This window comes from Nycticebus coucang, chromosome 22 (genome assembly GCF_027406575.1).
Source record: "Nycticebus coucang isolate mNycCou1 chromosome 22, mNycCou1.pri, whole genome shotgun sequence".
In the NCBI taxonomy this organism is placed as follows: domain Eukaryota; kingdom Metazoa; phylum Chordata; class Mammalia; order Primates; family Lorisidae; genus Nycticebus; species Nycticebus coucang.
Genome location: NC_069801.1, coordinates 50,835,834 through 50,849,464, shown reverse-complemented (window position 1 = coordinate 50,849,464; position 13,631 = coordinate 50,835,834). Strand labels below are relative to the sequence as shown.

The following is a 13,631-nucleotide window of genomic DNA, read 5'->3' as shown; positions in this document are numbered from 1 at the left end:
TTTGTTGACCTTTCTTTGAGTTCATCCATCCTTTCTTCCACTGGGTCCTGTCTGGTATTAAACCCATCTGATGATTTCTTAATTTTAGGTACTGTATTTTTCAGTTCAAGAATTTCCATTTTGGGTGGGGCCTGTGGCTCAGTTGGTAGGGTGCTGGCCCCATATACCGAGGGTGGCGGGTTCAAACCCGGCCCCGGCTGAACTGCAACCAAAAAATAGCTGGGTGTTGTGGCGGGTGCCTGTAGTCCCAGCTACTCGGGAGGCTGAGGCAAGAGAATCCCTTAAGCCCAGGAGTTGGAGGTTGCTGTGAGCTGTGTGATGCCATGGTACTCTAGCGAGGGCCATACAATGAGCCTCTGTCTCTACAAAAAAAAAAAAGAATTTCCATTTTGTCCTTTGTTAAGAGTTTACATTTCTCTGCTAAAATGCTCTACTTAACAGACAGCGCCCATAGATTAGTGGGTAGGGCGCAGGCCACATACACCAAGGTTGGTGGTTTAAACCCAGCCTGGGCCTGCTAAACAAGAATGACAACTGCAGGGCGGCGCCTGTGGCTCAGTGGGCAGGGCGCTGGCTCCATATACCAAGGGTGGCAGGTTCGAACCCAGCACCACCCAAACTGCAACAACAAAAAAATAGCCAGGCGTTGTGGCGGGCGCCTGTAGTCCCAGCTACTGGGGAGGCTGAGGCAAGAGAATCACCTAAGCCCAGGAGTTGGAGGTTGCTGTGAGCTGTGATGCCATAGCACTCTACCAAGGGCTACATAGTGAGACTCTGTCTCAAAAAAAACCAAAATGCTCTACTCACCCATTTTGTCCATTATTTCTTTAAATTCTCTAACATATTTGTAATAGTTGTCTTTGTATCCACCTGCTAATTCCAGCACCTGAGTCATCTATAAATCTGTTTCTAGTGACTATCTGGTGGTGGTTGTGTTTTTAAAATATTACAAACTTAGGTATAATGGTTTTCCCTGGAGAGAACATATCATTTTACTTTGTTTGATAGCTAGTGTAAGGGGCAAATCACTTCAGTCTAGTTAACTAGGAATTGTGCTGGGTTTGGACCAAGTGGCAGTTTTAAACAGTTTTAGTTTACCTTAGTTTCAGATAATGGAGAATGAGATCAGTTCCCTCCTTCATCAGGGCTAGCGTATCTAAGTACCAGAGACCAAAGAAATCTTTGTTTCTCTGTTCCCACCCAGTTTCCTGGCTTTACATAGGAGCTGGTTTCTTATCACAGTTGAGTTGAGTGGGGGTTGGCTTGTAGCTGACTGTACTTAGTTGTACTTCAACACTGCTACATACAGCATCAATCTCACAAAGATAATAATGAGTGAAAGAAGCCAATGCAAATAATATAAACTAAGAGAGTCCATGTAGATTGAGTTCAGGCAAAACTAATGTCTAGTGTTAGAAATAAGGATGATGATTGCTTTTGGAGAGGAAGAGGAGGAGGTAGTAATTGCAAGGGGGGCAGCAGCAGGTTTCTCAAGCATTCTATTTCTTTACCTGGGTGTATTTATTTTGTGAAAATTTATTGAGCTATATACTTATGATTTGTGTCTTTTTCCATATGTATGTTATAGTTCAGTAACAATAAAGGAAGTGAGGGGGGACTCTTGTGCAAGAACACACACACACACACACAAAAAAAACCAGGTTTAAAAGAAAAGCCACCGACTGAGAGAAGATATTTATAACACATATAACAGAGGATTTGTATCTAGGATATTTTATTTTGAAGAGTCCCGCAAATCCAAAAGAAAAAGACAAAAAATAAAAATAAAAAGACAACCCAATAGAAAAATGAATAAAGGGTTAGAAAAGAGCAAATAACAGAAAAGGCCTGAATGTCCCATAAACATGTGCAGCGGCATTAAACTTCACAGTCATGGACATGGAAATTGAAACCATGTTGAGACACCATTTCATACTAGTGAGATGGCTAAAGCCAAAACGCCTACAAATGCCAAACCGGTGAGAGTATAAGGAAGCAGGACTTTCATACACTAGCCAGGCACAGTGGCTCACCCCTGTATTCCTAACACTTTGGGACGTGAAGGTGGGAGGATGGATCACTTGAGCTCAGGAGTTCAAGACTAGCCTGAGCAAGAGTGAGACCTCATCTCTACTACAAATAGATAGATTAGCTGGGCATTGTGGCCAGTGCCTGTAGTCTGAACTGGCGGGAGGATTGCTTGAACCAAGGAGTTTGAGGCTGCTGTGAGTGAAGCTGACACCACTGCACTCTAGCCCAGGCAGGTGACAGAGTAGACTCTGTCTCAAAAAAAGGGGAATGAGGTGGGACACAACTACAAACATTGTAACCTAATTGTACCCTCACATTAATCTGAAATTTAAAAAAAGTAACTCTTGGGCGGCGCCTGTGGCTCAGTTGGTAAGGCGCCGGCCCCATATACCGAGGGTGGCGGGTTCAAACCCGGCCCCGGCTGAACTGCAACCAAAAAATAGCCGGGCGTTGTGGCGGGCGCCTGTAGTCCCAGCTACTTGGGAGGCTGAGGCAAGAGAATCGCTTAAGCCCAGGAGTTGGAGGTTGCTGTGAGCTGTGTGATGCCATGGCACTCTATCGAGGGCCATAAAGTGAGACTCTGTCTCTACAAAAAAAATAAAAAAATAAAAAATAAAGTAACTCTTAAACTGCTAATGAGTAATGCTGTTCATTATAATTTACAGGTCAAATTAATTAGTGACTTGAGGGTACACAGAGTCTAAGTTTCTACGATTTTACTTCTGTAGGGAAAGGTTCTTTTACCAGGAGGACTCTTTTCCACGTGCATAAATATATATGCTTAAAGATTTGCATAATGAATTTGTTTATAATTGCAAAAAAATAGGAATAGATCTAAAGATCTAAATCAGTGGTTCTCAACCTGTGGGTCATGACCCCTTTGGGGGTCGCACGACTCTTTTAAAGGGGTTGCCTAAATACATCCTGCATATTTATATTACAATTCATAACGGTAGCAAAATTACAGTTATGAAGCAGCAATGAAAATAATTTTATGTTTGGGGGTCACCACAACATGAGGAACTGTATTAAAGGGTCGCGGCATTAGGAAGGTTGAGAACCACTGATCTAAATGTTCATTGATAGGAGAACGGAAAAATACCTCATAGCAGTTAAAATTAATAAAGTAGATTTATATCTACCAACATGATAGAATCATGGGAACATACTATTGAATGAAAAAAAGCAAATATCAAAAGGATATATACACTGTGGAATCATCTAAATTTAAAAATGTACATATTGTTTATGGATACGTATATGGTAAAAATACAAAAATATAACAAGTATGGTGGGTTGTACGTATAATCTCATCTAATCATGATTGAGGTAGAAGGATCATTTGAGGCCAGGAGTTCAAGACCAGCCTGGGCCACATAGTGAGACACCATCTCTTAAGAATTAAAAATACCCAAGAGGGATATTCATCAACTTCAGAATAGCTGTCACCTCTGGACTAGTAAGGGCATGAGGCCAGAGAGAGGTTACTTGTTTCTGGAAAAAAAAAAAAAAAGCTGCTTCTAAAACAAAACAAAGAAAGTAGGGCAAAATGTTAACATTTATTTATTTATTTATTTATTATTAAATCATAGCTGTGTACATTGATATGATCATGGGGCATCATTCACTAGCTTCACAGGTTAACATTAAATCTAGGCATCTGAGTACATAGTTATTTAATTTGTGTAATATTCTTTGTACTTCTTTGGTGATTTGTTTGAAATGGTTTCATTAATAAAAAAAAGTTAGACTGGGGCCAGGGTATGACTGTGTATTGGGTATTGTGTGCCTTTGGAAATCTTCCTCCCTTTTTCAAACACGCTTGTTCTTTAACTCTTTGTAGAAGAAGCTTTCAAGGCACTTTGCATGTGAATATTGGTCTGTGCCAGTCACCACCACTAGATCAAGTGGGAGGGTGAGATCTGATACAATCTTCTCTCCTCCTTCTGTCTTACCTTCCAGGATCCTTTGTTTTTGTTTTTTTGTTTTGTTTTGTTTTGTTTTTGGCCGGGGCTGGGCTTGAACCCACCATCTCTGGCATATGGGACCAGCACCCTACTCCTTTGAGCCACAGGTGTCGCCCCCCTTTAAGAGACGGAGTCTCACTTTGTCTCCCTCAGTAGTGTGCTGTAGTGTCACAGTTCACAGCAACCTCCAGCTCTTGGGCTTAGGCGATTGTCTTGCCTCAGCCTCCCAAGTGGCTGGGACTACAGGCACCCGTCACAATGCCTGGCTATTTTTTTGTTGCAATTTGGCTGGGGCTGGATTCAAACCCGACACCCTTGGTATATGGGGCCAGCGCCCTACTCACTAAGCCACAGGCGCCACCTGTTTTACGATCCTTTTAAATAAAACACAGCCTGTAACAGAAATGTGTGTCAACTCCATGACCCAAGTGATTGATTTAGATTTTAAAATAAGTTATCTTTTCTATGATCTCACATTTCTGCTAAAAATATATATCTTGTAAGATGTAAATAATATTGTTTGCCACTTCTGTTGTTAAGTGTATGGATAAATAGTCACAAAAAATCTGTTTTTATACCAGTTTTTTTTTATTTCAAAAATTTAACGAACAATTGAAAACATTTTACCCCCAATTCATGTCACCCTAGCTTTTTAGCTGTTTTCATATAACTATTGAAGTCTTTTACTTTTAGAAGCAGAAAAAAAAGATGTCAGTTAGGGTACTCAGGGACTTATTTTGTGGAGCAGAGTGGTGGAAATATGGTCATGGCTTATACATTGTTCCTGGGAGAGGTCAGTTGTTTACTTATGTAAATGAACCTGTGAGAGTCCCTCCCACTTGTTAAATAGCTGGGGTGTTAATGTGCTAGGCAACAGGCTTTTCCTTCTCTCTCCGTTTCCTCAGGTAAACTTAAGAGAATCAAGAAGTTGCATTTCTGTTATTCTTTTTTTTAGGTTAAACAGTTTAAAATGAGAAAACTTGACCTTTGTTTGGGCTCTGAAGGGTCTGAAGTGATTTTGGCTACATCAAGTGATGAAAAACACCCACCTGAGAGTATCATTGATGGGTAAGAGTCACTATGCTTTCTTATTACTGTATTAGGTCAGTGTATCCTCTGAGTACTGGGACTGTGTTGTCGGACAACAACTAACACTGTTCAAGTTTAATACGTGTAAATGTCGAGGTGATTAGATTAATGTTTGTTTGATTAGATTACCGCATGGCATCCACCTTTGGTTCCATTCCTGCAGCTAATTTCAGTTGTATATATTTAGGTTTTTGATGCTTTTTAAATAATTTCTAAACTGACCTCTTTATACAGACAGGGTTTTGTGTTTCGTGTTGTTTTGTTTGTTTTTTGAAGCGGTATACCAAAGCAAAAACCCAAACAACTTTATTTTATGGAAGCCTAAATTTTATTGTCTTGGTTTTATTCCAGATTTTTCTTGGAAATAGGAATGTAAACACTGGAACTTGCTATCTGCTACCTATTTCCTTACTGGTCTAAGCAGCATCTTTGGGGAACTGAAGGCTTCACTTCCTGTGTCCTTGGCTGCTCCCCTTCTTGACATCATTCCAGTTAACACTCTTCAGTGTGCTAGAGCTTATCCTAGGTAGAGATAAATATTATTTTAGGCTTTTAATTCCAAGAAAAAGTAGTTAAATAACTCCTTTCTTAATAATTCTGGCATATTGGGCGGCGCCTGTGGCTCAGTGAGCAGGGCACCGGCCCCATATGCCGAGGGTGGCGGGTTCAAACCCAGCCCCGGCCAAACTGCAACAAAAAAAATAGCCGGGCGTTGTGGCGGGCGCCTGTAGTCCCAGCTGCTTGGGAGGCTGAGGCAAGAGAATCCCGTAAGCCCAAGAGTTAGAGGTTGCTGTGAGCCGTGTGACGCCACGGCACTCTACCCGAGGGCAGTATAGTGAGACTCTGTCTCTACAAAAAAAAAAAATAATAATTCTGGCATATTTTCTTACTCTTTTGAGTTCTCTTTCTTGGTGTTAAACCAAGAAATTAAAATTAATTATAATTTATATACAAATTAATATAATAAAATTAATTAGAATTAATTTATGTAAATAAAATGACCAAAGTTCGAGAATTGTGTAACTTTAGAATTAGAAGGACTTGGGTGGCACCTGTGGCTCAAGGAGTAGGGCGCCGGCCCCATATGCCGGAGGTGGCGGGTTCAAACCCAGCCCTGGCCAAAAACCACAAAAAAAAAAAAAAAAAAAAAAGAAGAATTGGAAGGACTTAAGAGTTCATCTTGCATAAATCCTTTTTAGACTTGTGGTAAGAGAGGTTTTAAAGAGGCTAAGTACTAGCTTTAATTATTGAAGGCACAGCCAGCTGTAACAGATTTTTATTATTCTTTGTGTTCTATTGTGAAACACCTGTATCTGGATGAAATTCTGGCAACTAACCTCTTCCTTAAGGCCTAGTTATAATCTCCTTTCTGACATCTGTCCCTTTCCCCTCTGGTAGGATTAGTTTATTTCTTCACTGGTCTTTGTTAGCATTTGGTGTATACCTCTATTACCTTATTCCATTGTTGTGTTGTTGTTTATTTTTAATGTTTGTCCCCTTTGTATTACTATATATTTGCGTAGAGCTCTACAACATCATAGATCCTGTGTCGTTTGACCTTCATAGTAAGCCTGGGGAATAAGAAGTACAAAAAAAAGTATTTTCAACTCCATTGTAAAGATGAGGAAAAGGATGGTCAGATGACTTACTCAAAATCAGAATTACGCGGTCAGTAGCCGGGCGTTGTGGCGGGCGCCTGTAGTCCCAGCTGCTCGGGAGGCTGAGGGAAGAGAATCACATAAGCCCAAGAGCTGGAGGTTGCTGTGAGCCGTGTGACGCCACGGCACTCTACCGAGGGCAGTACAGTGAGACTCTGTCTCTACAAAAAAAAAAAGAATTACACGGTCAGAATCACACAGATGACCAAGTAGTAGAATCAACTAACACTTATGACGTCTAATTCCTAGTTCAAGATTCTATGCGCTAGACTATGTTAAACATAGTTTGAAACAAAAATTTAGTATCTGTTTTTTGCCTGGGTCTCTTCTTAGTTCTATTTACTTCTTGAAATTCAGGTAAAAGTTATTTATCCCACTCTGACTTGGAGTAGCAAAATTCACAGGGGAACTGCTGTGAGGACGCACATAACCACAGAGAATTGCCTTGAGTTGTTACTAGAAATGGAGGTCTGTCCAGAAGCACTCCTAGTTCCAGATTGGAAGTAGATCAGTTTTCCAACGTATCATCAATTTACTTTGCATCCCCTTGGCGACCTCTTAAAGGAATATGTTTATAGATCATTAGAATTAGCTGTGTGTAGCAATTAGTATTTTAGGGTGACTCTTGGCCAGGCACGGTGGCTCACACCTGTAATCCTAGCACTCTGGGAGGCCAAGGTAGGTGGATTGCTTGAGCTCATGAGTTCAAGACCAGCCTGAGCAAGAGCGAGACTCCCACATGTCTACTAAAAATAGAAAAACTGAGGCAAGAGGATCAATTGAACCCAAGAGTTGGAGGTTGCTGTGAGCTGTGATGCCATGGCACTCTACCCAGGACAATGGCTTGAGACTCTGTCTCAAAAAATAAAATTTATATATATATATATATATATATACACACACACACATATATATATATGGGCGATTCTTACCAGTTTATATTAATGAATGATCAAAGTCATAATGTCTTTAGATTAGATAGAAACTCTTAGTACAGCAAAACATTTGGAATAAAGGTAGTTACCGTCCTGATAGCATAACAGAGACTTTTAATCCATATGCAGTTTCAGCAAATAAAATTAAACTTTATATGGTAGACATTAAAAGTTATTTTCTGTTCATAAGTTGCTTTATCTAAAGTAACCATTGAGTTATTTGGAAAAAGCAGTGTTACAAATTTGTCCCTGCTGCAGAGTGAGTATTATTTGATGGCTCTGCTCCAAACTCTGTTTCTTCAGAAATAAGAGTTAAAGAAAACGATTACACTTCTTCTTCCCCCTCACCTTTCCTTTGCCCTCTGTATTTAATGTATCAATGAAAAAGGAGAAAAGAGGTTTTACAAGACTAAAAAAAGACATGAGTCAAAAAAAACTTGGAAAACTGAGATGGGAGGATTACTTGAGCTCAGGATTTGGACGCCACAGTACAGTGAGCTGTGATCATGCCCCTGCACCAGTCCAGCCTGGATGATAGTACAAGACCTCATCTCTAGTAAATGAATGAATGAATATATATATATATATATATTTAAAGAAAAAAGAAGAAAAGCAGAAGAGAGAGAATCAGTCCTTTAAGCATAGCATAGAAGAATATGAGATTTAGAAACAAAATTCCTAGATAAATGAAACTACATGTGTTACTTTGAGCAAAGTATATGCTACTTCTTGAGCCTCAGTTACCATTCTGAAAAAATGGGGATAATACTATCTTTTCTGTCCACTTCAGAGCTATGAGAAAATAGATATAAAATAGTTGTGGTTTTTTGTTTGTTTGTTTTTGAGACAGAGTCTCACTTTATCGCCCTTGGTAGAGTACTGTAGCGTCACAGCTCACAGTAACCTCCAACTCCTGGGCTTAGGCAATTCTCTTGCCTCAGCCTCCTGAGCAGCTGGGACTACAGGCGCCCGCCACAACGCCCGGCTATTTTTTTGTTGCAGTTTGTCTGGGGCCGGGTTCAAACCTGCCACCCTCGGTATATGGGGCCAGTGCCCTACTCACTGAGTCACAGGCGCCACCCAGCAGTCTCTTAATAAAGAACAAAAAGTAAAGAAAAAAATTTTAAGCAGCTGTAAAAAAAAAAAAATACGTATATATATATTTATTCCACCCTCAGAGAAACAAGAGTATGTAGTACTATTACAGTTGACTTTTCACCACAAACAGTAGAAGCCAGACAACAATGAAATAATACCCTTTAAATGCTAAAAAGAAGGGAAACAAACAAATTTTAAAAATCTGTCAACCTTGGGTGGTGCCTGTGGCTCAAGGAGTAGGGCGCCGGTCCCATATGCCGGAGGTGGCGGGTTCAAACCCAGCCCCAGCCAAAAAAAAAAAAAAAAAAGAAAAAACAAGTTTGGGCGGCGCCTGTGGCTCAGTCGGTAGGGCGCCGGCCCCATATACCGAGGGTGGCGGGTTCAAACCCGGCCCCGGCTGAACTGCAACCAAAAAATAGCCGGGCGTTGTGGCGGGCGCCTGTAGTCCCAGCTACTCGGGAGGCTGAGGCAAGAGAATCACATAAGCCCAAGAGCTGGAGTTTGCTGTGAGCCGTGTGACGCCACGGCACTCTACCCAGGGCCATAAAGTGAGACTCTGTCTCTACAAAAAAAAAAAAAAAATCTGTCAACCGGGGTGGGGTCATGGTGTGTGCCACACCTTTTGGGGGCAAGATACAATTGTAAGGGGGACTTTACTTAACAAATGCAATCAGTGTAACCTGGTTTCTTGTACCCTCAATGAATCCCCAACAATAAAAAAAAACTGTCAACCCAGAATTCTGTATCTAACTAAATTATTCTTCAAAAATGAAATTAGAATAAGATATTTTATTCATAACAAGAGATCTGCATCACAAAAAGTGCCAAAAGAGGTCCTGTAGGTTGAAGAAGTGGGATACCAAGTGTAAGTGCAAACCTAGAGTAAGGATTTGTGTGCATTGGAAATGATAAATATTTAGTAAATAGAGAAGACTGTCATTTCTTCCTTTTATAAATTTTTTGAAAGGCAACTGATTACTAAATGCAAAAAAATGCTATCATGGGATTTGTTGCATATGTAAAATATGTGACAACGTAGCACAAAAGTGAAGTTCTATATAAATTGGCTACTTGGGGTTTTATGTTGTATACCTAGAGAGCAACTACTAAAACAACTTCCAATAAATAAATTAAAGAGGTGTAGCTAAGCAAAGGAAAATAGAAGAATTAAATGGAATTCTTTCTTATCTCATATTTAAAAAGATTATTAAAAACGGAATTCAAAATTTTTTGATTCATTCAGAAGTAAACAAGAAAGGAGAAACAATAAAAAAAAATAGATGGGCGGGACTAAAAGGAACAGCAAGATGTTAGACTTAAACCAAACCATATCAATAATTATATGAAAGTTAATGGGTTATGTGCCAGAGCTTGTCAGACTGGTGAAAAAGCATGACCCTTGTATGTATATTGTCTGTAAGATGTGCACTTTATAGAGTGGGTTTAAAATAAAAGATGAAAATAATGCACCCTGCAAAGAGTATACATGAGAAAGTGGCTGTGGCTGTATTCCTATCAGACAAAGTAGAATAGAAGATAAGGAGTAAGTGTTACAGAGATAAAGGGGATGTTTAAATATTAGAAGATGAATTCATCCCAGAGAGATAGAAATTCTAAGTGTATATAGACCTAATAATAGTTCTTCAAAATACATAAAGTGAAAACTAATAGAACAAAGGGAGAAATAGACAAAGCCAGAACCGTGAGTTGGAGTTTCTTTCTCCCTTTCCTTTGCTTTCCTTTCTTTTTTTTTTTTTTTAGAAATAGGGTCTCACTCTGTTGACCACGCTGGAATGCAGTGGTGTGATCCCAGCTCATTGTAACTTTGAACCTCTGGGCTTAAGCAATCTTCCTGCCTCAGCCTCTGAGTAGCTAGAACTATAGGCAAACACCACCATGCCCAGATTTTTTTTAAGAGACAGGGCAATCTTGCCCAGGCTAGTCTCAAACTCTTGGGGTCAAGCAATCATCTCACCAGGACCTGACAGAATGATGGGATTATGAGCATGAGCCACAGTACCCAGCCCATAGATTTTTTTTTTTTTTTTTTTGAGACAGAGCTTCAAGCTGTCACCCTGGGTAGAGTGCTGGGCATTACAGATCACAGCAACCTCCAACTCCTGGGCTCAAGTGAGTCTCCCTTCCACCTCCCAAGTAGCTGGGACTACAGGCCCCCGCCACAATGCCTGGCTATTTTTTGTTGCAGCTGTCGTTGGTGGGCCCGGGCTGGATTCGAGCCCTGCCAGCTCAGGTGTATGTGGCTGGTGCCTTAGCTGCTTGAGCCACAGTACCCAGCCCATAGTTAGAGATTTTAATACCCTTTCATCAGTATTGATACTGAGAGACTAGATAGAGCAAAGAGACAAAAAAAAATCTGTAAAGATATAGATGATCTGGACAATATTATCAGTCACTTTGACTTAATTGACATTTATAAAACACTGTAATCAACTGTGGTACATGGTATAAGGGCACATTGAACATTCACTGAAATGTACTGAAACATAAAGTAAACCTCAATAAATTTCAGAAGACTGAAATCTTTAGAGTGTATATTCTGGAACTTTCCAGAACGCTCGGTGGGAGGCAGAGGAGCCGCGGCTGCCCGAGCAGCGCACAACTAAGTGCTCCTTTCCGCTCCACTCACCAGCTGTAGAAAATGGTGAAAGAAACCACTTACTATGATGTTTTGGGAGTCAAACCCAATGCTACTCACAAAGAATTGAAGAAGGCGTATAGAAAATTGGCCTTGAAGTACCACCCTGGTAAGAATCCAAATAAAGGCGAGAAGTTTAAACAGATTTCTCAAGCTTATGAAGTTCTCTCTGATGCGGAGAAAAGGGAATTATATGACAAAGGAGGAGAACAGGCAATTAAAGAGGGTGGAGCGGGTGGTGGTTTGGGCTTCCCCATGGACATCTTTGATGTTTTTTGGAGGAGGAGGAAGGATGCAGAGAGAAAAGAGAGGTAAAAATGTGGTACATCAGCTCTCAGTTACCTTAGAAGATTTATATAACAGTGCCACAAGAAAACTGGCTCTGCAAAAGAATGTGATTTGCGACAAATGTGAAGGCCGAGGTGGCAAAAAAGGAGCAGTAGAGTGCTGTCTCCAATGCCGAGGTACTGGAATGCAAATAAGAATTCATCAGATGGGAGCGGCGCCTGTGGCTCAAAGGGGTAGGGCACCGGTCCCATATGCCAGAGGTGGTGGGTTCAAACCCAGCCCTGGCCAAAAAAAAAAAAAAAAAAGAATTCATCAGATGGGACCTGGAATGGTTCAGCAAATTCAGTCTGTGTGCATGGAGTGCCAGGGCCATGGAAAACGGATCAGTCCTAAAGATAGATGTAAAAGCTGCAATGGAAGGAAGATAGTTCGAGAGAAGAAGATTCTGGAAGTTCATATTGACAAAGGCATGAAAGATGGCCAGAAGATAACATTCCATGGTGAAGGAGACCAAGAACCAGGATTGGAGCCAGGAGATACTATCATTGTGCTAGATCAGAAGGACCGTGCTGTTTTTACTCGAGGAGGAGAAGACCTGTGCATGTGTATGGATATACAGCTGGGTGAAGCATTGTGTGGCTTCCAAAAGCCAATATCTACTCTTGACAACCAAACCATAGTCATCATCTCTCATCCAAGTCAGATTGTCAAGCATGGAGATATCAAGTGTGTGCTAAATGAAGGCGTGCCAACTTATCGTAGACCATATGAAAAGGGTCACCTAATCATCGAATTTAAGGTAAACTTTCCTGAAAATGGCTTTCTTTCTCCTGATAAACTCTCATTGCTGGAAAAACTTCTACCAGAGAGGAAGTACAAGAGACTGATGAAATGGCTCAAGTAGAACTGGTGGGCTTTGATCCAAATCAGGAACGACGTCACCATGACAATGGAGAAGGATGAGGATGATGAACAGAGGTGGTGTTCAGTGTCAAACCTCTTAATGGGGCCAGTGAGTGACGCTCATGCTGGCATTTTTGTGCAGTTACGAATGAGTGAAGGAATGTAATCATAATATGCTCACGACTTACTATTGTTTCTGTTTTAATATTAAACTATAGTAGTGTTTTAAAGGTTAAATGAAGAATAAATGCAAATATAAAAGCTCTGACTTTGCCCTGTATGTATGACTTCGGTGTGCAAGATGAAATTTAATACCTGTTAAAAACTACTTTAAAAAAGAGTTCCCCTAGCGTTTGTTAGGCCAAACCTTGCGATTGATTTCAGCTGTGTACGTGAACAAGCTTAGAATGAACTGCTAGGTGTCTGCATTGGCTTCAGTGTATGACCCTTCATTGTTAAGCTATGAAATTAAAACTCTGTATTTAACTGGCAATCAGATAAAGAAAACTTAATTTGTAGAGAAAAAAAAAAGAGTGTATATTCTTTAACCACTATGGAATTAAATTTAAAAAAAATAACAAAAACTGGTGGTGACTCACACCATAATCCTAGCACTCTGAGAAGCAGAGGCAGGAGGATTGTTTGGGGCCAAGAATTTGAGACCATCCTGAACAAGACCCAGGATATATAAAAAGTAGAAAAATTAGCCAGGTGTGTACTAATACTTGGCGGTGAGGCAGGAGGATTGCTTGACCCTAAGAGTTTGAGGTTGCTATGAGCTATGATGATGCCACTTCTAGAGCTCTAACCCAGGCAATAGAGTGAGAAAAAAATTAAAGAAAAGAATATAACAAGATATATAGAAAATCCCCCAACACTTATAAATTAAACAGTCCACTTCTTTTTTTTTTGAGACAGAGCCTCAAGCTGTTGCCCTGGGTAGAGTGCTGTGGCATCACAGCTCACAGCAACCTCAAACTCCTGGGCTCAAGCAAGTCTCCTGCCT

The 13,631-nt window shown here is 40.5% G+C and overlaps 1 protein-coding gene and 1 pseudogene across 10 annotated transcripts in view; both read left to right on the top strand.

Annotated features, from left to right (window-relative positions):
* Nucleotides 1-13,631, top strand: part of IFT25 (intraflagellar transport 25) — a 47,958-nt gene that overhangs the window by 10,819 nt on the left and 23,508 nt on the right. For all 9 annotated transcript variants that reach the window (XR_008376823.1, XM_053575236.1, XM_053575238.1 and 6 more), the window contains one exon: nucleotides 4,954-5,066. Coding sequence is in view for 8 of the 9 variants with exons in the window: in XM_053575236.1 (XP_053431211.1) it covers nucleotides 4,969-5,066 (98 nt within the window). In the remaining variant the exon portion in view is untranslated. The remainder of the gene's footprint in view (nucleotides 1-4,953; nucleotides 5,067-13,631) is intronic.
* LOC128574556 (dnaJ homolog subfamily A member 1-like) lies at nucleotides 11,438-13,149 on the top strand (annotated as a pseudogene). Its single transcript, XR_008376822.1, has 2 exons — nucleotides 11,438-11,942; nucleotides 12,039-13,149. The product of XR_008376822.1 is annotated as a dnaJ homolog subfamily A member 1-like (transcript).